This window comes from Ochotona princeps, chromosome 5 (assembly GCF_030435755.1).
Source record: "Ochotona princeps isolate mOchPri1 chromosome 5, mOchPri1.hap1, whole genome shotgun sequence".
Taxonomy (NCBI): Eukaryota; Metazoa; Chordata; class Mammalia; order Lagomorpha; family Ochotonidae; genus Ochotona; species Ochotona princeps.
In genome coordinates this window covers 39804403-39829998 of record NC_080836.1, presented here as the reverse complement: position 1 = coordinate 39829998, position 25596 = coordinate 39804403, and the positions used below count along the sequence as shown (strand labels likewise).

At 38.4% G+C, this 25596-nt stretch overlaps 1 protein-coding gene across 4 annotated transcripts in view; it reads left to right on the top strand.

Annotated features, from left to right (window-relative positions):
* The window catches only part of CCDC148 (coiled-coil domain containing 148), a 248390-nt gene that overhangs the window by 156145 nt on the left and 66649 nt on the right, over positions 1-25596 (top strand). For all 4 annotated transcript variants that reach the window (XM_058664513.1, XM_058664512.1, XM_058664511.1 and 1 more), the window contains exon 11: positions 5129-5269. In XM_058664513.1, coding sequence (XP_058520496.1) covers positions 5129-5269 — 141 coding nt within the window. The remainder of the gene's footprint in view (positions 1-5128; positions 5270-25596) is intronic.

Sequence of the window (25596 nt, the reverse complement as noted above, 5' to 3'; positions counted from 1 at the left end):
ATATTTTCAATGTCATTTGTGTTCTGCTAGGTAAAATTCTCATCAAAGACTGTACCTTTGGCAGGACTCTTAAATTAGGTGTTAACTAAAGACCTGGAAACATTTCCTGTCATTAATAATCTAAATAATGCTTTCTTTGCTACGTGTTCCTGACTGCCACTGAGGTAATGTTCTTTCATGGTTATTATTGTTGCACAGTTATGTTCAAATGCTCTGTTTAAAGCTATATAATTAGCAGACCCTTTAGAATAAAACTAAAATGCTTTTCTGAGCTATTCTTCCTTTGCTCACTGTTCCCTCAGAAGTCTCTGGTGTGAATATTGATTCCTTTGCCCACCTGCTACTTTTCTTATTCTTAGGCATCTCAGAAATGTGGTAATTGGTGGTCATTTTCTCCATATGGGAGCCATCCACATCTCTTGACCGTCTCAGTGAGGATCCCCACTGGATCTTTCCCTTGCTCATTGTACATTCTGAAAAGCCCGGTTTTACTTTATTGCTTAGATACCAATTGCTGCTGACCCCATTTCTCATTGTCAAGATCTCACAAATCTAACTTCAATATTATTTTTTTTCTTTTGGTACACTTAAAATTACAGATGCTGCTATAAGTTATTGACTTCAGGCAAACAAACATCTATTGGTCCTTCACTGTTCCCATGATTGCAATATTAAGTAGTTTAGTTTCCAAAGGCGGATATCTTGATTTACTTTTTGTTTGTTCATGTGCTATCTGACACCTACAACTCATGACTTGGTTGTTGAACTTGCAAATTCTTCAGCATGCTATGGCGTATGCATCCACTTGGAAAAAAAAGAAAACTTTTCTGAAGTATAAAAGCAGCATCAATTTAGACTTGTGACACTAAAGAATGAATACCCGTAATGGAAGATAAACCAAATACCTCAGCTTGATTGATTGCTTTTTATTTGGTTTGCTGTTATACTTGCCTTCAGGAACAGAACAGAAATTCTCCATCTATAGATATTTGCTTATGCTTTGATTCTTTACAAGATGTTATGTTTGTAAAGACTATTATTAAATGATAGGCGCCTTAAGTTACTTTTAAACCAAAAGACGAGAAGTATAATACTAAAATTTATTTCCATTTAAATTTATGAAAATAGTCTTGGTACTTGGAAAGACTAAATGTATGCTTGTTCTCTTTCCTTTTCTTAGGAGTGCATTTTTAAAAAAATTTTATTTGAAATAAGGGGGTGGCAGAGAGAGCACTTGCATGTGATATTTCACTCTGCAAATTCCCACCAAACTTGGACTGATCCAGGCTGAAGTTAGGAGTCTGGAACCCAATCCACATTTTACACATGGGTGTCAGAGGTCCAAGATCAAGGCATTATGTGTTGTCTCCCACGTCAGGCATTAGCAGGAGGCAATATTGGAAGAAGAGTGGTCTTGGTCCACACCCAGGCACGCAAACACAAGATGAAGGCACATCCCAAGTGGCAACTGAACCAGCACATCAGTCCTTGCCCCGATATTTTTATTTGCATTAATATGATACATTCTAAATCATTTACTGTCTTAGAAGCTTGAGCTTATGATGCTTTAGAAGTTGTCTGAGTATATATTTTATGTTTTGTTTTAAGTTTTGTTTTTGCTTAATGCTAAACAAAAAAAGGTACATCAGCTTAGATTTATTTTATCTAAATTCTCACCTACTCTCATTTGCCCCTTGGATACTAGTGAGAATCCTAGAAATCATATTATTATGACTGTTGATGTATCTCTAAAGTTAACATTAAAATGGCATAACCATATGCTTATCATGTTTGCAGACTTTAGCAGTATTTCCTTAATAGCATCAATAGCCAATCAACATTAAAATAACTCATTATTTTCATTTGAGTTACTCAAATCACATTTGATTGATATACTTCTTAGATTTTTCTGTTAATAATTGTCCTTTTATTTGGATAGTTTTTAAAGCCTTTTAAAGTCTCTCAAGTTTGTTTTGCTGTTTGTGTCCCTATATACAATCATACATTATGTTTCCCTGGTGACTGAAATTCCTGCAACTTAATAAGCAGTTCTAGAGATTTGATTAGATTCTTTTTTATCCTTTGCAACAACAAGTTCATAAGGATCCTGTGTGCTTCAATTAGGAGGTAAAATATCCACTTACTTTCTCTGATGCTAACATTATTCAGGGTATTCAACTGTTACCAACCAGTTCCATTAATTAGAAAGTTTTCTACTAACTGTCATTAAATGTTACTGTGAAGTTTTCTATACTCACTAGTGATCATTAAGTAGGATCTATTTCATCAGCTTTTAAAAGCACCCAAATATTAACATTTCTTATGAGGTTTCACTTGAAATATTCAGTTTGATGAATTAAATGAAAATAATCGTAAGCCCCAAAGTTTTAGTGCTTGCCTAGTAAAAGGTACAGCATTGGGAAGCAGAGCTGTGGACTGTGCTCACAGTAGAGGTGAAACTTTCAAAATAATCAGAGTAGTTATGAGTGGGAAATGAAACAAGCAGAGTGGAGCATTGGTTGCAGTGTGTTTCATGGGAGAGGAAAACAATGAGCATTTTATGAAGTAGGTGGGATTTTAGTGTGACTCACTCCATAAAACTAAAAATAAGAATGGGTGGCTGAGTGAGGGCCATTCTTAGAGATCACATGAGGCATGGTTGCAAGTGGAAATACCAAATTTAAGTCCTTAAATTCTCAGTTGACATCACCATTGTGAACTCTGGTTTTGTAAATACACTTACTAGAAAGATTAGGAGTAATCTAGAAAACTACAATTAAGTTCAATGGTTTGGAAATTAATCCCTTGTGAATTAGACTCATGAGTTTATTATTTTCGACAGGTGTAAATGTGTATACAAATGCAGATAATATTTTTTAAAAATCCGAACTACAGGGTTTAGTTAGGCTAGATAGATAAAACTAGGATATTTGAAAAAGGCAAAATATAAAGGGTTGGCTGTGAAATTGTCAAAATTGCAGATGTTAAATTTAATAGAAATATTGAAGTTTTAAGTGCTCATGAAAATAGCAAGTATTTAGAAATTTGTTATTGCAAGATTAGATTGCATAACAAAAGGTAGAGCTAAAAATTTGCATTTTGTTGTCAAACACACAGAATTGCTGAACTTACGGAAGAGGGTGAGCACCTGAAATACTGACCATCCAGGGAGGGGCTGGAGGTTAAAGGAGATCAGATAGGGTTGAGGGTATTAACATAGATACAGGAAGGAGGATGACTGGAGCACTCTGTATTAGTGGAGAAATGGGGGAGCCATGGTCATGGCTTCGGCGGGGAAGAGTCTGACATAGGAAGAGAGGGCCAACCGGGTCAGCAATCAATGTAGGAACAAAAATGAGGGACTGTCCTTTGCATATTCAAGGGACTGTTGCTCACAACACTTGACGTTTGGATTTCACTGGAGCAAGTTACAGATTGAAGATAAATAACAGTAAGGAAGGGAGTGGAAGCAGGACAGTAGGAGAGGTGATCTGTGGAGACATGAGATTCCATGGAAGAAGGAAAATATGGTGGCTGGGAGAAGCAGCGGGCTGGGCAACTGAAATGTGTTTGAAAACAAGGAATAGGAAGTTCTTTATTTTGATAAACAATGCAAAAGTTTGAATAATGTAAATGCAAAAATATTAGCTAATTAAAGTGACTTTAATCATATGTAAGGACTTTTTATTCAGTCTTCATTTATGTATTTCTATTAATAAATGGAAATAAGTGAGAAAGGAGACATTCGTTTTCCAAAATATAGATTGCACATCTCTGCATTTCTCTTGTTGCTGTTTCCTCAGTCAGGTGTTTAGTGGACCACATCATAAGTGCTTTTATTCCATTAGTTTGATTGGTTTCATAATTACAAAAATAATTCCAAATAAACATTTTTAATTTTAGGAAATAGTGATTAATATCATACTGGTAGATTGCTTTCTATTGTCACATTGATGACATTTTACATTACTTAGATAAAAATGTAATTTCTCATGTTATGAATTCAGTAGTAGATTGTGAACACTTTCTGTGTCAGCGGGTATAAAGACAACACCTTTTCTCAATGCAAGTCATTACTTAAAGGTACCATAACTAATTAAAGCTATCTTCTATTGCTGGACAATTTTTATATTTATTTAATTTTTATTGGAAAGTCATATACATAGAGGAGGAGAGAGTAAGATCTTATACCTGTTGATTCACTCCCCAAATGGCCACAATAGCCAGAGCTGCGCTAATCCAAAGCCAGGAGCCTGGAGCCTCTTCCGGGTCTCCCATGTGGGTGCAGGGTCCCAATGCATTGGGCTGTCCTCGACTGCTTTCCCAGACCACAAGCAGGGAGTTGGATGGGAAGTGGGAGCACTGGGACAGAAACATGCTTCCATATGGGATCCCTGCATGTGCAAGGCAAGGATTTAGCCATAGGCTACAGCACCAGGCCCTGGGTCTTGGACATTCTTAAGTAGTTTGACATTTTCAAGGGAAACACAAAAAATACAGAAAGTTACACAGTTTCTGGGAACATACAGCTCCTATGGAATCAAATCACACTCTTTAGAATTTCACTGTATGAATCTCAATGAAAAGTTTCTGAAAGAGACTTTAAAATCACTCTTTTCGGGCCCGGCAGCGTGGCCTAGCGGCTAAAGTCCTCGCCTTGAACGCCCCGGGATCCCATATGGGCGCCGGTTCTAATCCCGGCAGCTCCACTTCCCATCCAGCTCCCTGCTTGTGGCCTAGGAAAGCAGTCGAGGACGGCCCAAAGCTTTGGGACCCTGCACCCCCGTGGGAGACCTGGAAGAGGTTCCTGGTCCCGGCATCGGATGGACGCGTACCGGCCCGTTGCGGCTCACTTGGGGAGTGAAACATCGGATGGAAGATCTTCCTCTCTGTCTCTCCTCCTCTGTGTATATCCGGCTTTCCAATAATAATAATAAAATTTAAAAAAAAAATCACTCTTTTCTTTTTTCAGTATATGTTAACAGCCATACATCTAGCACTTGCATGTGCACACAGCTTTTAAAAGCACATTTGGACACAAATTGGTATCTGCTAATATGGAACCTAATCTCTTATGAAATAACGAGTGTGTGTGATTTCTGAGACAATATATTTTTCTTTAATTCAGGTTCTTCAGTGGAGAGTCCACCAGGAAGAGGTAGCAAGATTAGAAGTGGAAATTTCTGAGAGAAGAAGAGAAAAGGCAAAAGAAAAAGAGAAGCTGTGGAAGAAGAAGGAATTCTTACAGAGGGAAGAGAAGAAAAAAGAGGTATAAAAGCTGTCAATATCAATGTGTAAATGAATGTTCAAACCCCTAATCAAGCCTCAGTCAGTCTTGATGTTTGCCATGGAAGTCTCACAGCAATTCTGAAAACACTTAGAAGTCTAGTGTAGTCTTGCTTTGGTTTTGGGCTTCAGAAATATGTGTTCATGGGAACCTGCTTTTTAAAACTATGTCAGCATAGGCATCTGTGATTATAAAGAAATTGTGATACATTTACTCTATGGAATGCTACTCAGCCATTAAAAAAATGAAATTTATACTATTTTCAACAAAATGGTCCCAACTGGAGATCACTATGCTCAGTGAAATAAGCCAGTCCCATAAGAACAAATATCATGTGTTCTCTTTGATGTAAGGCGGCTTTCATGCAAAATATAAAACAGATGTATCAGATATTTGGGTAAATATATATGTATTCTCATAGATGAGCTGTATACCTGGAAGTGAAGATATGTTGCAGTATGCATTTCTACTTCCAAATAAATGGAGCACTACTAATGAAAGTTAAAAATATACCTCAATAATACACTCTAGATTTTCTGCCTTTATCTATCCCTACAATGCGATAGCACATGTGGATAGCTAAGAGCATTTGGAGTGAAGCAGAGAAATCAGGAATTTTCTGTTGCTCTGTGCCACATAGTCTAAAATATCACATTTGCCAAGGATTTTAGACTTGCTGACTTTTCTAGAAATAATTTGCAAAAAGGCAGTTAATTTATGATCAACACAATGAAAGCAATACAATATTATTGACTTATGGGCTGTAAAAATGTTTTTTGAAAAGCTGCTTGCAGTGCTGATTGACTGACTCATTTTTGAGAATTTGGTTGACATTTTAGGTTGTGGGTTGCCACACAGGTCAGAGAAGCCCTGGTTTAGAAGTTAGTCCTGGGCCCGGCACAATAGTATAGTGGTTGAAGTCCTCGCCTTGGACATGCCGGGATCCTATATGGGCACTGGTTCTAATCCCAGCAGCCCCGCTTCCCATCCAGCTCGTGGCCTGAGAAAGCAGTTGAGGACGGCCCAAAGCCTTGGAACCCTGCACCAGCGTGGGAGACCCAGAAGAGCTCCAGGCTCCTGGCTTCAGATTGGCTCAGCTCTAGCCCTTATGGCCACTTGGGGAGTGAACCATGGGACGGAAGATCTTCCTCTCTGTCTCTCCTCCTCTCTGTATATCTGCCTTTCCAATAAAATAATAAATAAATCCTTAAAAAAAAAAGAAGTTAGTCCTTTCAAAGGTAGCAGAGTGCAAGACAAGAAAAACCTATAGTTCCTTCAGGTAATAAACCACTTTTTCCTTATCTTGAAATGTTTCCATCGTCATTGTTCGTGGTTTGTTTTGTGCCTTTAAATCACCAAGTTGATCCAAAGGCAGTGTATGCAAAGCAGCATACCAAGAAGTTACAGGATCATTTGACAATTACAACAGCTAAGAGCATAATTGACAATTTTTATATTTTGAACTCAAATAGGAGCTGCGTTTTCACTTGCTGGGACCTACGCATGGCACTTCGAGCATAGCTGTGTGCGCCTCAGAAGCTCGTGACTGTTGACCATGTTTCATGTTGCAAGGGAAACAAATCGTTCTCTGGGGAAACTTATTTGTTGTTACGCAAGTGTAGCACTGGAAAACAATGCCCTTGTAGCTGTCTTTTACTTAGGCCCCTCTCATTGCATTTCCTAACTATCAGTTTGTAAAGTCATAAGAAGTATTGTGTTTTTAAGCGTTAGTTTGCATGTAGTGTCATCTTAAATAACACAAAGGTGTACAGGTACATTTCCATTTTGTGGGAGTTAAAAAATGCACAAGTAAAATAAGTCATGTATTGGGAATGAGAATAAGTGCACTTACTTGTGGAATCATCTTTGATTGGGGTGCTGGCATGAGTGAGCACACGAGAGGATGAAGGGTTGTCACTGTCTTCTGTGCAGTCTGTGACATTCTAGAAGAGAAAGACATTTTGAAATACAAGAGAGAGATTTCTGATTTGCAAATGGGGGTTGACATTCAGCCTCATAGATGTCAAGACAAAATTAAAATTAAACCATAATGGAAGGAATAGCTAGGCAGTTATGCTGACCACGATGGTAAGGGAGTAACAAGTTTATGAATCTGTGTAGGTTCTTTATGAATTTTAGACAGTACTTTTAGTGAGTTATGCAGAATGTAATTATATTCACCCATTGGCCATTTAATTTTTACTTTTGCCAGCGTCGTCGGTATTTTCCTACCAATTTTAAGTTGTCAAGTAATTAGAGTTATCAAAGCTTTCCTTTATGATTTGTGGCCTATTAGAGCATCCATGCAAAGCAATCTTTATGTATGTTTCTCTTAAGGGCCTTTTGCATGTTGCTGTCTCAAGACCAATTGCGTTACTATCCTCCTAGATTTGGGACACTATGCCCGAAGCCTAGAATGACTCTTAGAACTTGTGCTAAGCATCAACCTGGAGCTCTGCCTTTGACCTTTACTCCTCTGGTTCCCAAGCAGAATCTAAGTCCCCTTGTTATCTTCTTGAGGATTGGTCTTACTGAATCAAGTCCTGTGGGTCTGGACAAATACCATGTGCCTCCTTGCTCTTAATGAGTGATGCACTTTCAGCTCCTGTGTGGATAGGTCCCACACTAGCAGTCAAAAGTTGAGATTTTCATCAGGTCCCAGTTTTCCCTGTGAGTCCTCTGGCCTCAGCTCCTTTTATGGCTCTAACCTGGGTTCTGTATTTTCAGCTCTGGGATTTAACATGCATGTATGTGTGGGTGAGTGGAGCTGTTGTGCTACGGTTTCCTGAGAATTTCTCTGTATGAATTAAGAGAAGAGATTTCCATATCAACTCTGACACATTGAAAGTTCTGGATATTTTTATATTTAGTAACTACAAACAGCATTCCTTAAGTATTTTATATGTTGGAGACAAATTTTGCTTCTTCAGAGTTTAACAGAAGCTTGGCAGGAAATCTTGTCACCAGTTTCCCTGACTTGAGACATGCTGCTTTGCCAGCTGGCACTCCGCTTCTCTCCCACCTACTATTTCACCCACCTGGCTTCTCATGAGTGAGTGGGAGTCAAGATAGAGAAAGTGTGTTACATGAAAAACCCGACTACAGGATTTCTGTAGGAAGAGATAATCTTCTTCCTTATCCCCAGGAACATTTTCAAGAGCTTATTTGTTGTAGTAATAGTTTGTAGGTATCCAGTTCCTTAGGTTGTTTTTTCCTTCAGTGGTTTGAAATTATAGTTAAAAATAATATTTCAGTTTCTATAGTTTTATCTCAAGGCTCAAGGAATCAGTGCTTGCTTAGCAAGTCATTAGATAATATCAGTAATTTTCAGAAGCATTTCCCTACTTTTGAAACCAGTGTCTTGATAAAAATCAATAGCTGATGCCTTTCCATAAGGGGCTATTTTAAGAAGCAAAATGCCTGTGCCAGATTTGTCTTTTAAATACCTCATATGTAATATTTGTCTCCACACAACCTTTCTCACCTGTGACTGTGTGGCTTGCATAATAAAAGTTACTCTGCATCCTAGAATTTTATGAGGTTTTGTTTCTGATGATGCCTAGAGTTCCATTGAGTCCAAGGCAAGAACTGTTCTAATTTAGCTCCCCAAAGTGGAGATTTTTTGAGATCTCAAGTAGAAAGGCAACATCTCTTACCTCCTCTAGCACATCATAGTTATTTCCAAATTTGTGCCAACTCAATCTAACACAGTAAGCCATCCACATACAGCTGAGGACCAGAGAGCCTTATCAGGGAAGTGGAGATACTTCCATTGGGTGTGTAACTGTCAACCTCACCTCAAGGTTGTTTCTGGGGAAAGAGTTATCATTTTGTGCATGTTCTCTTGTGACATCACACCAGCAGAAAACAAATACCCAGGCTTTGGTAGAAACTGCCATTTGGGTGTTCCTTCATGTCATTAGGTGGTCTGGATCATGCCCAGAATCCAGCAGAACCTGCAGATACCTCTGCAGGAGGGAATAGTCTAAAATAAAAGGGCTAGGTTTCTATAAAGGAAATAGAGGCTGGAGAACTATCACAGTACTGCTTCTCAGAAGAATCCAGAAGCTGTGTGTGGAGGGGATGATTCAGAGCACTTCCCTTATTCAGAGCAAAGCCATTCTCCCAGTGTGAGAATTTGTGGGTCCTTATGGGAACAGTTTATTATGAAACCCCAAAACCTCCACTGCTGCATTTTGTTACCTAATAATGTATTGATCTAAAGAGATGAGCACAAAGAGGTGGGTACAGAAGGATGAGGGGGGAAAGCCTCAAGACTTTGAACGTGGTCTGTTTAGCAGTGTTGGTATTTAAAGGAACCAGTAAATAAAACCAATAATAAATCTGTTTCAACGAGGGGTCTGAGATTCCCCACTCCTACTTTCTCCCCATACACACTCTACATAATCACCAGGACTGTAAACACTATGGATTTTACTTTCATTGTTAGGCCAGATGTTATGGTCCTAAAACTCATAAAACTAGGCTTAATCATATGAGCCCTTGGAATCAAAGAGTGTTCTCTGGTTGGTTAGAGTGAATAGTTAGAAATGGAAAGTATGAGAAGGACCCACCTTGACAGTTGAAAGATTAAGGAAGTCACATGGCAATGAATGGTGGCCGCTTGTAGAGGCCGAGATTAGTCCTAGTGGATAAGCAACAAGGCAGTGACCCCTAGGGTCTCATGTTCACAAAAAGAAAGAAATGGGCTTGGAAGTAGACTTTTCTCCAGGAGAGAACCAAATTTTATCAAAATCTTGCTTTCCATTCTGTGATACCAAGAGCAGGGAGTACAGAAATACTGTGATAGACTCTGATTCACAAAATTCTGAGATACCACATTCAAACTGTTAAATCTATGGTTATTTTTACACAACATTTAAATAAAACCTAAATATAGATTTTGGTCCCTGGACAGGAAATGAAACCAGAAAAAAACCTGGACTTTTTTTTTTTAGGATGATAGAAAAATATGAGAATACCCGAAGCAAGTTGTTGGTAGAAATGCAGATGTGAAAGATGTGGGAGGAGTAACTCAGCATGAAGCAGTACTGGAAACTGGAGCAAAGAGGATCACTCTGATGAGAAGACAGAAAGCCTAGAGAAAAAGGGCTGCAGCCTGGTAGAACAGCATCCATAAGTAATGGACTGCACTACCTTACAAACTAAGATTTCTAATGTGCCAAAGGTACTACCTGGCTTCATTTTTGCTGCTTTTAGTAAAAAGAAGAGAGAGAAATTGAGAGAATATTAAAAAGGAAAAAAATTGAATACAAACTTGATACTTGCAGAAGTTCTCAATCTATTCAGAAGGGCAACATTGTAGTGAAGAGGGCATTGCCAACAATATGACATGAAGGGCTGAATGTGTGTGAATACAGTCCTTTATAATGGCCTTGAAAAGATGAGAATGTCAGAGTATCAAATTATGCAAAAGACCCTTCCATGAGACAATAGCTAGCACCCGTGGTCACCCAGCATTGCTGATACTTCTGCCATGATCAGATCTATCCATCTAGGCTCACCCAGGAGGAGCTGAGATTTCACAAAACTCCCTATCAGCAGATGAACTGCTTGCTGCAAATCAGGGAAGGGTAAAAGTGATTCCTGGAAATATGGTGTTTTATGACAGACTGGGCTGAGAAGAACATACTGTCTGTCGTCTCTCCCCAGTTCGCCAAAATAAAGTGCAGTGACTGGGCCATCTCCTGACACTGAAATGATGCTTCTCTAAAAACGCAAAAAGACAGTGTGCAGAGTGTTGCAAACATAGACCTTGAAGACCTGCGAGACCCCTGCCAGTTTAGACCTGGCACTGATTTTGATATCCACTTCAGTTCCCTTAAGATTTCAGTTTTAGTTTCCTTGAAGTTACATGCTCTTTAGGTTTGAGTTCTGTTGTCTTCCAATCCACCATAAGCTTGTAACCTGTTCTCCACCAATCTGTTGTATGGCATTGTATATGGTGGTCCTATCTACCAATCTCTTGCAGCCATGTGTTCTTGGTGTCCATCTGCTGATGCACCTGCCAATCCCCCACAACCCTGTACTCTCAATACCTGCTCCTTTGCCATAAAAGCAGAATTCCTATTGTTTCTCCCTTTCTCTTTGCTCCTGATCCTCTGCATGGCCATCTCCCACTGTGCAAATAAAGACCTGCTGTGTGACTCACTGCATCTGGTGCTTGGGTTTGTGGTGATGTTTCTTAACACAGAGCCCACCCAAACACTGCTTTATTCATATTCAGTGCCCTTACTATCATAACTACAAAGATAATTCAAAGTAAATCCAAAGACAATTTAAGATCTTGCACCAGAGTGCCTGGGTTCAATTCCAAGTTGCTAGTGCTGACGTCAACTTCCTTCAAATGCGTGCCCTGGGAGGCAGTGGTAATTTCTCAAGTAAGTTAATACATGCCACCCAAGTGGGAAACCTGAGTTGAGTACCTGTTTTCTAACAGTCCTGGCTATTTTGGACATTTGTAGAGTTAATCAGCAGGTGTTAGCTCTGTGCATCTGTCCCTGCCTCTCCTTTTTTAATACAGAAACATCATGAGAATCAAACAGGACAGTAATTAAGGAGACAAAGACAATAATAATCAGAAACAATAGTTTTCAGGTCGGTCCAAATCTTCATCTAGTTATCCTTCTGCTGTTGGGAAATGTCTCTAAAGTGCCAAAACTCTCCTAATACTGGTGGCTATATCACTCTTTCTGAGTTCCAGTAAGATAAAATTTTATGATAGTATAGGTGTGTAAGACTAATTGTTTACTGTGACTCATCTTAAGCTAGAGGATTGCTGACTCATTACATTCTGTGGTTTCATCAAAGGTAACAGTTAACAAAAGACAGATTACTAATATCTAACTAGTTCAAAAAACATGCAGTGTTAAGTTTTTTGACTTTCTAAGTCTTAAACTGTCCACATGAACTTTCTGTCGCATGTTAACGCTTTTAAATCCCAGGACCACTCTTCAGGGAGGTCCAAGGCTCAGTGAAGTGAGTTTTCTTTTTTTTGGAACATTAGCAACGATGTTTTCTAGCACATAGAGTTGCATGGCAATTACGTCCTTTCCACTCCCCTCGACACATAGGATAGTGGTGTCAGCTGTTAGTAAAAATACCAATACGCAGATTGCATATAATCCATAAAATGCAATTAAAAGTTCCAAATAGGGTAATCACTCACTCATTCAGTTACTTAATGAGAATGTTCCAAGTACCTTAAAATGACAGTGGATTATACTTAGTGATTCAGTTTTCAGACCTCATACAGTTTTAAAAGTCTACCCACTCAAAATGAACTTTTTTTCCTGATATCTTTTTTAAAGGAATATATTTATCTAGTCTGTTGCAAAGATAATATGGAATTCCTGGTTAGGTCAACAGATGCTTATTAAGGATAAAGAATTTCTTTAAACTCCAAATTTGTTAGATACAAAAATAGTTAATACAAAAAGACAGAATGCACTGAAGTGAACTGCATGGAATTCGAAATTAGTTAAGCTTGACTAAACAGAAAATTAAATATACATATTTATTGGATATGTGTCAGCATGTGCATATGGAAATGTATGTTCATACACATGAAATTAGAATGTGGCTTTAAAATTGAGTTCCTTCGCAGGGAGTACTGAGGAAGTCTTCTCCCTGGGTGGTTAGCAGAGTGCTTCTGTCCTCATGCATGCCCTGACCTTGTATTCTCTCTTATTTTGCAGTCCTACATTGTTAAACTATGTTTGGGAAATCCATTTACACACACCCTGTGCTACTCTGATTATTCCCTAGTAATAGTGCTCTGATGCTAATAGAAGTTGTTTATTTTGCCATAGTTAGGAAAGGTTCAGGGCTTAGAGTATGGACATTTTGCCCTGGCTGACTCCAGTAGGGTTCATCAACTCTATTAATCTTTCTCTTTTCCATTTGACCTTTAATTGCTATCACATATGCACTTACTCACCACAGGAACTGCGGGATATAGAACTGTCCTCCACTATTTCCTTCAAATGCCTGTGGCTGATTGTCTTTCAGCTCCATCAAACGCTCTGCTGTTAAGGAGGGAGGATGATACAGATTGCAGGGCTTGAGGTAGTGGGGAAAGAGCCTTTAGAAATCAGGTTAAAGTCCCAAAAGCATGGCTCTTGGCCTCAGAAATGGTACCCTTTGGCCCTGTCCTGGGACTTCCACATTTTTTTCTGGGCCCTTTTCCTTTACCGCACTCCTTGATTGGTATGACACAGACTCCTTTTACAATGGTCCATGCGTGCACATGCACATGTGAAAGAAATGATAAGGAAGGGGCAGGAAGAGGAGAGCACGGTGCAGAACTGGATCACAGCTAGACCAAAATTAGTTAACAGATACATGTTGTCAGTTTGTCAAGTGTCACTGGGGCCAACTGAAATGTGAACACAGACAAAACACTATGGCAGTGCTCAATACCACAGCACAGTTCAGATCTAAAATTGGCTTAGAGCCTTTGTTTCACATTTTTGTACAACTAAAAATTTCTCAGACTTCTGGACCTTGGACAGGTGTTTGAATCCCTCTGGACACCAGTCTGACCTCTGCTGTAATGCACACCCACTCACATTTCTCACTGCAAGCATCTTTACCAAGGAGTCACCTGCTGCTAGAGCTAAAAAAAAAAAAAAAAATGTGTCAGTCTGGAGCAGCCTGCTGAATGATTTCCTTCTGTTTTATGGTTCTGTCAAAGACTAACCTTGTGATCTCACAAGGTTAAAGGGAGTGAATTTAAAAATTTGTCTTTTTATGTGTTGATCTGATGATCCAGACATAAGAGCACCAAAAAATCCATAATTAGGAAATTAACTCTTAGAATATTAGAATGGTAAAAGGAAGTATAGAGGAGCCAGCACAGTAGCCTACTGGCTCAAGTCCCAGTCTTGCATGCACTGGGATCCCACATGGGTGCTGGTTCATGTCCTATCCAGCTCTCTGCTTGTGGCCTGGGAAAGCAGTAGATGACAGCGCAAGGACTTGGGACCTTGCCTTATTGGAGGCCCAGAAGAAGTGCCTAGCTCCTGGTTTCAGATCAGCTCAGCCTAGGAGTAAACCAGCGAAGTGGAAGATCCTTCTCTGTCTCTCCTTCTCTGTAAATCTTTCCAATAAAAATAAATCTTAAGAAAAATAAAGAGTATATAGATAGTAATCCGAGATAATCTGGAGGTTCAGACTATATTTTCTGATATATTTAATATCAGAATCCTCTGCTGACTGACTGAAGAAATTCATGTGGAATGGAAGTTTAATTATACAGAACAATTCAGAATAATTCAGCAATAATCTAATTTTAAAATGTTCATCATGTTCCTTGTTTTACTGTTGAAAGTTAAGAATGAACATTAAAGCAAGCTTGTGACATCTCTGGTTTTAGCCTCCCAATATGTGACTGAACAGAGCCAGCTCTCAGTATGTGAATCAGTAGATGTCAAAGCTGGCGTGATTATCTGCAGAGGGCAGAATGGCAATCCAAGACACTCTTCTGGCTTAAACTGTCTTGTGAAAGTGAAAATTTTCATAGAAATTCTTGTTAAAGCGGAAAGGCTGATGGAATCTAGCTATCCTTTGTCAGGGTAGTTTTAAGATCAGGCAGGGAACAAGACACAGCCTGGATGATCAAGGGTCAGATGTATTTGTTTTTCTACAAAATACTTCCCAGTAGGCAAATTAAAGGGGAGAGTCTTAAAAATTAACTCCAGATGTCAAATTTCGGCTATATTTTATGGCTAGGTCTTAATTATTCATGATTATTTAATGTTATTCATAATGACTTTATTTAATTAACAGGCACCTAAACAGTTCTTGCTATGTGCAAGGCACTGTTATGTCATTTAATCTTATCAACCATAAAGGGCAAATGCTAATATGATTCTTATTTTATAAATGAGGAAACATGTAGAAGTTGTATAATTTCCTTAAAGTCACATAGCTATCCAACAGTACAGCTAGGTTTTGAACCCAGACAGTCTAAATTCAGAAATTATTATTTTAAACATTGTAATATGATTCATGGTGATTAAATCAATTGGGAAAACTGTTTCAAACTATGCTTGGGAGTCATTTTCATAGCGTTAGTCTTTTCTCAATTTGTTCAGTAGCTAGAATTGTTGATAACTTTATAACTCCTTTAAGAACTACATGTCCACTTACTAAAAGGACTTCAGTTATGTCCTCACTAAGCCTTAGTATGTCTGTCTATTTTAGTTAATATTCTCCTAAGACTTCTCACTGAGTTAGTGAATAACTATGGCTAACCACTTTCCAAGAAACCAAATTATTCCAACTTGATCTAAGTTGAGCATTAAAATGTAAAAATTCCTCTTTCATCATCTTCCTGCTGCTGATCATTGAATAGACTAAAGAAAATCTTCATGATTCCATGATTTTTTTTAACATCAGACATGTGAGACTTCTCAGTTAAATCTACCAATCTATCCGATCTGTGTCCATTACTCTGCCTTCTCTTGCCTTGCAGTACTTGGGGTGTCTGTATTCCTGTCTAAGACCAGACCCTCCATTTGTGCCCTGAATCTTACTCAAGATTGGCTCAATCTCTCTTCCACCATCGTTTCCCCCTTTTGTCTAGATTTTTCTGTTAACCTACAAATACTTCATGATGACTTTTATCTATTGTTTATTGGTGATTTTCATGTTTGCTTGTGGGGAGGCCCACAAAAGATAATTAATCTTTTTTTGCTCTAGTCACAGTAACCAGCACACAGCTTTCAAAAGATATTAAATGAATTAATTTAATGAATGAGCTGCATAAAAGTATAGTTTGATGTTGAGGTAACTAAGAGGGTGTCTAAGTTGGGTGACCTTGTGCAAGTTATATCAGTTTTGAGATACTGCCTCCTCAGTTGTAAAATTAGGTGTTTGGATTAAATGATTATAAAAATCATCTCCACTCTCTAAAGTCATGATGGAGTGACTCTGAGGTTTGATTAGTTTTCACTGTGACACATCAGATTTTGAAATACAACATCCTCAGTATACTCCCTTTCTTAATGACTGGTGAAGAGAAAGAAATTAAAGAAGATTACAGACAAATTCATTCAGGAACGCCAACACATGACACCATCATTATGTAATATTTCAGTGTCCATATTGAAAATAGGCCTTCTTTCTAAAGATGACACGACAGTTATTTTTTAATCCGTCTGGCATTTCAATTAAGAGGGAGATAAGTAATGTGTTTATTCCAGAATACAGTCTTGGGTCATTTTTTATAAGGACATAAGGCTACATCATAGCAGAAAACAGCTTATGGGCATTGTGAACAGCTCTGATGTGGGGTGGGGTGGGGGGGCTTTTTATGTAAGTGACTAGTGTACTCCCTGAATAGGGTTAGTGTTGTTTATTTATGCAAGTAGACCACATCCGCTTCCCTCTGATTTGTAATGGAAGACTCCAGTACTATGGTGCTGGGTATCTTTCTGTTGGGTGATAACTACTATTCTCTCTGCTCCATGGCCCAGAGGGTTGTGATATGTGAGTTCTTAGTTTCAGTCTTCCAATTGGACTCAGCCAAGTTAAACAAAGGTGATGAGCGTGAGGAAGGAGACTGAGGCTGGGAGAGCTATTTGTCTAGTTCCTTACCTGAAGGGGTTGTGTTAACTGTCTGAATCAATCAGTGGTTTCACCTCCTGTCAAGTTGTCCTACCTGCCAAGCCTTCTCTATCACTTTCTGTATCACCTGGAAAAGACTCCTTACCCTGAACGATTGCTTATGGTTACCCTACTTTCCAATCCTTAGCCAATTGTCCACTTATTACATTCTTGTTGTTTTAGCTCAGTTTTGATAGTGCCAAGTATTTCTAATTAAAAAATCGTTAAAATATAAAGCCAATGAGAGAACATGAAACAGGAAATTTACAGTATGGGAGTAAAGGTATGCTAGCAAACCAAGACCAAAGAAGGGTGTTCCAATTGAACATGGTGAAGGTCAGAGGAAAGCATCTGGTTCTCACCTGCTAATAACAGACAATCCCAGTACCTTAGGAGCTGGCGTGATGTGTGGAGCAATCAAATGGAACCTGTCTGATGGATACTGTGTTATATTGCATTAGCCTTCTTAAGATCTATGGCATATGTCACATAATGCAAAATAATTAACAATAAAAAAAAGATCTATGGCATAAAATTAAAATTATGGTTCGGTGAGACGTATCTAGAGTCAGTGAAAGTGATGCCACATGCAAGGTCATAAAGAATGCTCTATAGGTGATAGCTAGAGAATTCTTGTTGTTTAACTTGATACAGAGGAATTGGGAAACCTCAGGAATGAATAGTAACCATGCCTCTTAGATGCTTCTAAATGTTGATCACCTTGCTTAGACTTAAAGCAATTCATTTATACGGTATTTTATATTGGAGAGTATAAAAAGCATTCCAAATAAACAAAAAAATCACCCTAATTCTAAAACATTACCAAAAGCACTTATTAGTAAAATCCCTCTAACCCCCACCAATGTGGATATAGAGGCATTTACTTAGTGAGAACCATAGTACTTTCATTTTTTCCTAGGCTCATGCCCTCATTTTTGTTGTAGCTTGTTTATTTTCCTCCCACATACTTTCACTTGTTGCAAAGTGTTTGATCACTGTGGTGCATTTTGTCAAACTAAGATTTTAAGGGTTAGTTATGTTATTTCCCAAGGTTTTCCCACTTTTTAAGGCGTTGATAAGCACACCTGCACAAACATGTTTAAATATGTCCCTGGGTTTTTTTTTTTAAGATTTTATTATTATTGGAAAGCCGGATATACACAGAGGAGGAGAGACAGAGAGGAAGATCTTCCATCCGATGATTCACTCCCCAAGTGAGCCGCAACAGGCTGGTGTGCGCCGATCCGATGCCGGGAACCAGGAACCTCTTCCGGGTCTCCCATGCGGGTGCAGGGTCCCAAAGCTTTGGGCCGTCCTCGACTGCTTTCCCAGGCCACAAGCAGAGAGCTGGATGGGAAGTGGAGCTGCCGGGATTAGAACCGGCGCCCATATGGGATCCTGGGGCATTCAAGGCGAGGACTTTAGCCGCTAGGCCACGCCGCCGGGCCCATGTCCCTGGTTTTTAACCCTTCAAAACTATTTGAAAGACTTACTTATTTTTATTTGAAAGGCAGGTTTTACAAAAAGAGGAAAGATATGGAGAGATCCTCATCTGCTAGTTCACTTCTTAAATGGCCACACCAATCAGAGCTGAGTTGATCTGAAGATGGGAGCCATGATCATCTTATAAGTCTTCCACATGGGCACAGCATCCCAAGGCTTTGGGCCATACTCTGCTGCTTTTCTAGGCCACCAGCAGAGAGCTGCATCAGAAGTGGAGCAGCCAGGGCAAAAACCTGCACCCATATGGGATGCCGGTGCTTGCTGGTGGAGGATTGCCCTGTATGATACCAAACCAGCACCTCAAAACTTATTTCTTAATGCTTTTGTCAGTATTCTTATTTACCTTCCTGAAAGAATATCACAGTTAAACCTCGTCCCTGCCACATTTTAGATTATCTATCAGCTTGGAGTTTGGTGACTAAAACGTTCAAGTTTAGGGCACTGGTAAGAAGTTGAAATAAACTATCTGGATGGGGATTCATTAACTTCAAACAGCCAGGCAGTTTTGAAAACGAAACATCTCACTTTGGTTTCTTGCCGTTGTAGTGATTTTTCCAACTTTTACACCATGAATGCCTTGCAAAATAATTTCTGAAGCCAAACTTTTATTCCTGAACTAAAGTCAGCCCAAGGTTGAAGCATACAGAGATTGCTCTATCTTGAAATACAGAAGAGATAACCTTGGCGGAATGTTTTGAGGGCAAGAGTGACTAGGTCTTTGTCTCTAACATAATCTTACACACATCCTAACTCTAGCTCCAGTAGGCATCTTCATTTAGAGAACTGGCAGGTTAGGATTTATTGCCCCTCCTCACCCACACATTGGTTCATTGATTGAAAACTGGTATCATTGTCTAATGTAACTGCTTTGAGATTTATATGAGCCAATATAAGAAGGGTATTTTTGCAATGTTTCATTTTTATAATCCTTCTCATTGTATCAGTTTAGCAAACATATTTCTTCCACCCTCTCCTTCAAGATCTCGTGCTAGATAAAAAGTAAGCACACAATTTAAAAAGGTGCTTACCTGCTAGAAATTCACACAAATGTGAATGAAAAATTGTTGGCTAAAAGAGATTAGCAGATTGATAGGAGTCATATTTCATATTTCAGTTCTAATTTTATGATATAAATAGCATCATTAATCTGAAAGTTAGAAATACATTTTAAAGTAAGCTTAAAATTTTTGACCACAGTGGACAGGGCTAGGGAACCCTGAAAGTGGGAGCCAGGAATCTAATCCAGATTTCCTCCATGGGTGTCAGGGATTCATCTACTTGAACCATCACCTGCCTCCTCCCAATGTGTATCTCAGCAGGAGGCTGGAGTCAGGGACATCAACACGGGTCACAGGAATCTTAACCTCCATGCCAAACAAGGTCTCCCAAAAGGATGCTTTCTTAGGAAGAGGTCCCAGTATGTTTTTTATGTATACGATACGGCCTTATAGTGTGGTATTGCATATTCCAGGTCAAAGGAACTCCTTTGGTTGCAAGAACTATCTAAATGTTAACTAGAGTGTAGAAAATGGAATAAAAAATGTTTTAATGGTTTAAAGTGGATGGAACTTGGTATTTTGAACTTTATATTTTTTATCTTGTGTATCCAGTTAAGTGTTATTGACCTTCAGCTGAATAAATCATGAAGGCCCTAGGATAACTACCTGGGAGCAACATATAGAAGTCTGCTTGTTCACAGATTCATTGTCTACAGATAGCTTGAGAGTGGAGGACAGCTTTTTTCTACTATCGTGCTATAGTCTTGATTTTCTCCTTTCTATGTATAAACCAGAAATTTTTATTTCATCTTGAGTTTCATGGTTTGTAATCTTAGTTTAAGTGCTTTAACTTTGACACACTCTCAAACCAATATTGTTCTGCTTAGACTTTTTAATGTGAAGTTTTTCTAGAAGATTACACAAGGTAAGATATAAAAATGATCTCAAACCTTTAAGAATTAGATAGCATTGTTTTGGCTCATAAGTCTTTAGGGAGAGTAGTTTTAGCTTATTATACTTTTTACTAGCTTAACTTTATAAAATGAACAGAACATGGGACTGTGATAAGAACTGTCTTGCATCCAATACATGATCAATGGTGATAAGAAAGTCTAATGAATATTTTTTTGTTTGACTTCCACATGAAGTTTCCTCACAGACAAAAAACTTGAATTTTCCAATAACTGAAGTATCATAAAGAACATCCAAAATGTCTTTTAAAAATGGTATATTTAAGTTCTGTGTTTCAACAAATGTCCAAAGGGATGGCTAAATGCTCTTTTCTTTGACTTTAATTTGAGGCTTGCAAAGCAAATCATTCTTGCTCCTATTAATTGATGGAAAGTGAATGGAATTGTCCTTAGGGACGTATTTAGTTCAGCCTTTACTACCCTGCATATAAAAACTGCTGGCCTGGTTCCATCACAAGCTAAGAAACAAAATGGGAAAAACTGTTTTTGGACCAGGGAGTGTAAGAATCTTCCACTCACATAACAGTAATCAATTAAATCTCTTAATGGGTCAGGCATGATACAAAGTGCTATGAATGGAAGGACAAATAATTCAAATAAACATGGGAAATGCTAAGATAAGGAAATATAAGTAGCATTAGAGGGAACATCCAGCTATGTCTAGGGTAGGGGGCTAGGAAGAGATTTAGAAGGCAATGATAAAAATCAGGCTTAAAAAGGAGGGATTTACCAGGGATTAGGGCAGGATAGAGTATTGCCGGCCTGTAGTAAATGCTCAAATACATCAGTAGCAGTCCAGGAAAGAAACTTATGGGGGTAAAAATGTCAAGGAATGCAAAGCAGGATATTGAAAGGCATGTAATAAAAGGGCTATTGGTGTGCCAAATGGAGCTAAGATTTTTCCTGGAGGGTTCAGAGGCAGACTCGGAAGCAGTGGCTTTTGTTCTCGCCTTAAAGACAAAATGGGGACAGAAGAAGAGGGAAATTAAGTCACTCTAACAGAGAAGGCTGTGCAGAAATTAGATAAGCTTGACCAGCCTCTATTGATTTCTCATCTTAGGAATATCATTTAATTCTGTGGCAAAGGCCATTTTTAAGCAGGTTTCCAGCACTGAATTCTCCCTTGAGCCACCCATTTTACAACTCCAGATGTTTGTTGGATGTTTCCACTTAAAGGTGTCAGGGTTACACCAAAACTGAACCCCTAAGTCTTTTCTTTAAAATCAGCTAGTCATCCAATATTCTATCCCAGTTCTTGGTATCACCACCTAACCAGTTTGGTTAAGCAAACCTATCATCTTTATTGCTGTCTTCCATTCTCCATATCCATTCAGCCTATCAGTAGCACAGCTCAACACTGAACTTTTTCTTTAGTTCCTCCATTAGCCATTCTTTAATAGTCAGAGCAGTATTTTTAAAATATAAGTTACAATATGGTACTGTCTTAATTTTTGATGATTGTTTTACTATCTAATAATTTTTCATGCCAATGTGATGTAAATACAGAGAATAGATTCAGTGCAGTTCATAGAAAGACAAGCTGAGTTTGCAAATGTATTTAATGAAATAATAAAGGAAAATTTCCCTAATCTAGAGAAACAATTGGAAAACAACATCCATTAGGGGCACAGAACTCCCAACAGGGTTGACCAAAAGCAATCTTCACCAAAACACATGATCATCAAGCTCTCTTCAATCAAACATAAGGAAAAGATCCTTAAATGTGCATGTGAAAAAAATCAATTGACACATAAAGGAATGCCACTTAAACTCACAGGAGACCTCTCACAGGAAACTCTTACAGGCCAGAAAAGAATGGAGTGACATATTCCAGATTCTAAAAGAAAAAAAAATTGTTGGCACAGAACATACCCAGCAAAGCTTTCCTTTGTCTTTGAAAATGAAAGAAAATTTTTCCACAGTAAAGAAAAGTTCAAAGAATATGCCTCTTCCAAACCTGCCCTACAAATGATTCTTCAAGATGTTCTCTTGACAGAGAAAAGGAATAGCATCCCAAAACCAAAGGCAAATGCGAAGACTAAATCAATGAACAACCCGATGCTAAAATGATAGAACCAAATTACCACCTATTTTTATTAACCCTAAATGTAAACAGCTTGAACTCAATCAAATGTCTTAGATCAGCAGACTGGATTTAAAAAAAAAAACATTTGTTTTCTACAGGAGACATAGCTCACCAACAAATATCAGCAGAAACTATCTCATGGATTTTGATTTTTTTTTGGTTAGTTTCATCTCTTCAAAACACTTCTGATTAAACTCTTCAGTGACTCATAGATCATACAGTAGCATCATTTTCTTCAAGAAGGTTCTTGATTTTTTCATTTCTTCAGTGACACATTAGTCATTCAGGGCGTGTTATTTAACTTCATGGCGTTATTAATTTTTTTCTTCCTGTTGTTGATTATGTTTTGTGGCTTTTTATTTAAGGAGATGTATAGTAACTGTAATGGAGACTGTCATATCCAGATGTAAGGATGCAATGCAGTATGCATCTCTACTTCCAGATAAAGATGGACTCCCAGTGAAACTGTTTACTATATCTTCACAATAGGATGCTGGACTCTCTGTCATTGTCCAAGCCCACAGTGATGGACATTAGATTGTGCATGAAGAACTATACTATAGTAATGATATAGGGAAACTCAGTGATGCGGAAGGAAATTGAAGAGGGGATAAGGGAAATGCCACCATCTATGGACCTGTATCATAAAATGATAATAAAAAGTAAAATTAAAAATTAAAAAAACTCAGTGAAAAAATTTAGCCTACATTTCCACAAACAGTGAAGGAGGGTACCTTTCTCCCCACATCTACACCAGCAGGTGTTGTTAAGAGTTCAGAAAGTAGGTCAATTTCACTGGAGTAGGTCAATCTCACTGGAGTTACATGAACCTCAATGTAGTTTTTATTTGTATTTCCCTTATGGCTATGGAACCATGAACATTTTTCATGTCTATTAACCATTTGAATTTATTCTTTTGAAAAACATCTATTCATTTCCTTTGCCCATTTTTTCACAGGGTTGTTTGTTTTGATGCCACTGAGTTTCTGAAGCTCTTTGTAAATTCCAGATATTAGTCCCCTATCAGTTGTATAGTGTGCAAAAATTTTCTCCCATTCTGTTGGTTGCTTCGTCACTTTGCTGATTGCTTCCTTTGCTTTACAAAGCTGTTTTTAGTTTGATGTAGTCCCATTTGCTTTGGCTTTGACTGCCTATGCTTTTGGTTAAAGATTTTTTTTTCTTGAAAGGCTGATTTACAGAGAGGAGAGACAGAGAGAAAGATCTTCCATCATTCCCCAAGTGGCCGCAACACCCAGTGTGGAGTTGATCCAAAACCAAGATCCTCCTCCAGGTCTCTCACATGGGCGCAGGGTCCCAAGGCTTTGGGCCATCCTGGACTCTTTCCCGGGCCACAAAAGCAGGGAGCTGGATGGGAAGCAGGGCTGCCGGGACACGAACCGGTGCCCATATGGGATCCTGGTACATGCAACGCAAGGAGTTTAGCCACTAGGCTACCAAGCGGTTCTTTTGGTGAATTTTCTAAGAAGTCTTTCCCAATTCCTGTATCTTGGAGTGTTCTTAGTATGCTTCCCTCCAATAGTTTGATGGTTTCTGAATGTAGATTTAGGTCCTTGATCCATTTAGAGCTGATTTTTGTGTGAAGAGATAGATGAGGGTCTTGCCTCTTATCTCTGCAGGCTGCTATCCAGTTGTCCCAACAGCATGTGTTGAAGAGACCAGACTTTTCCTTTGGATTATTTTCAGTTCTCTTGTCAAGGATTAATTGGATGTACATGTGTGGTCTTCCTTCAAGGATTTCTGTTCTGTTAAAAATTTTTTTTTGTTGTTTCAGTACCAGGTACCAGACTGTTTTGATGACCACTGCTCTACAGTATGTAGTGATTCTTCCTGCTTGATTTTTATTCTTCATGGTCTCTTGTGTTTCCAGCTGAACTTTTATATCAGCTGTTGTATTTCTAAGAAGAATGTTGTTAATATTTTAATTGGGATCACATTGAATCTGTTTATTACTTTTGATAAAATGAACATTTTAATGATATTGATCCTGCCAATCCAGGAATATGGTAGGTTTCTCCATCTTTTAATGTCTTCTTTTTTTATGTTTTGTAGTTTGCATTATAGAACTCTTCCACATCTTTGGTTAGGTTAATTCCAAGGTATTTGATATTCCTCTCTGCTATTTTAAATGGGATTGTACTTGCAGTTTCTTTCTCAGCCCTGTAGTTATTTGCGTATACCAGTGCCATCAATATGTTAATTTTGTATCCTGCTGCCCTGCCAAATTCTCTTATGAGCTCCAGTAGTCTCTTGATTCTTTTGGTTCTCCTATGTCGAGAATCATGTCATCTGAAACAGGGATAATTTTAATTCCTTGCTTCCAATTTGAATTCCTTTAATTTGTTTTTCTTACCTAATAGCTCTGGCAAGAACTTCCAACACTTTATTGAACAGCAGTGGTGAAAGTGGACATCCTTTTCTAATTCCAGTACTTAGTGGAAAATCCTCCAATCTTTTCCCATTCAGTATAATGCTGGCATTGGGTTTTTCACTTATTGTTTTGATTGTGTTATGGAATGTTCCTTCTGTGTCTATCTTACTTAAGGTTTTTAGCATGAAGTGGTGTTGGAGTTTAACAAATGCCTTCTCTGTATCTATTAAGATGATGCACTTATGATTGATTGTGAAGGACTATATTATTGTAATGACATGGAGGAAATTACTGGGGAGAGTGGGAATTTGGACAGGAGGGAGGAAAATCCCGGAGCCCATGGGACTGTATCCTAGAATAAATTATTTAAAAAATATCAAAAAATAAAATTAAGATTTTTCAGAATTCCCAGAGAGATAGCATAACTATTGTCAATATTTTTTAATCTGACATTCATAGAATTTCTCAATTGATTCTGGAATCATTAAGGTTCCAGAATATTCCTTGCTCATCAGTATTTCCTCTTTTCCACTGATCACCTTTCTCTTACTTTCCATTCTTCATGCGCCCACATTTCTAGCTCCATCTCTATTCTCCCTAAAAGCTCAGTCATCCATGGAGTGACCATCATTTCATACTGGAGTCATCGAATGGCTGTCACTATTGTGGCTGCTGTGTTGCTTTTGGCTTTGGCCATGATGTATGCATTATTGGTTCTCTAGTAGTGAAAC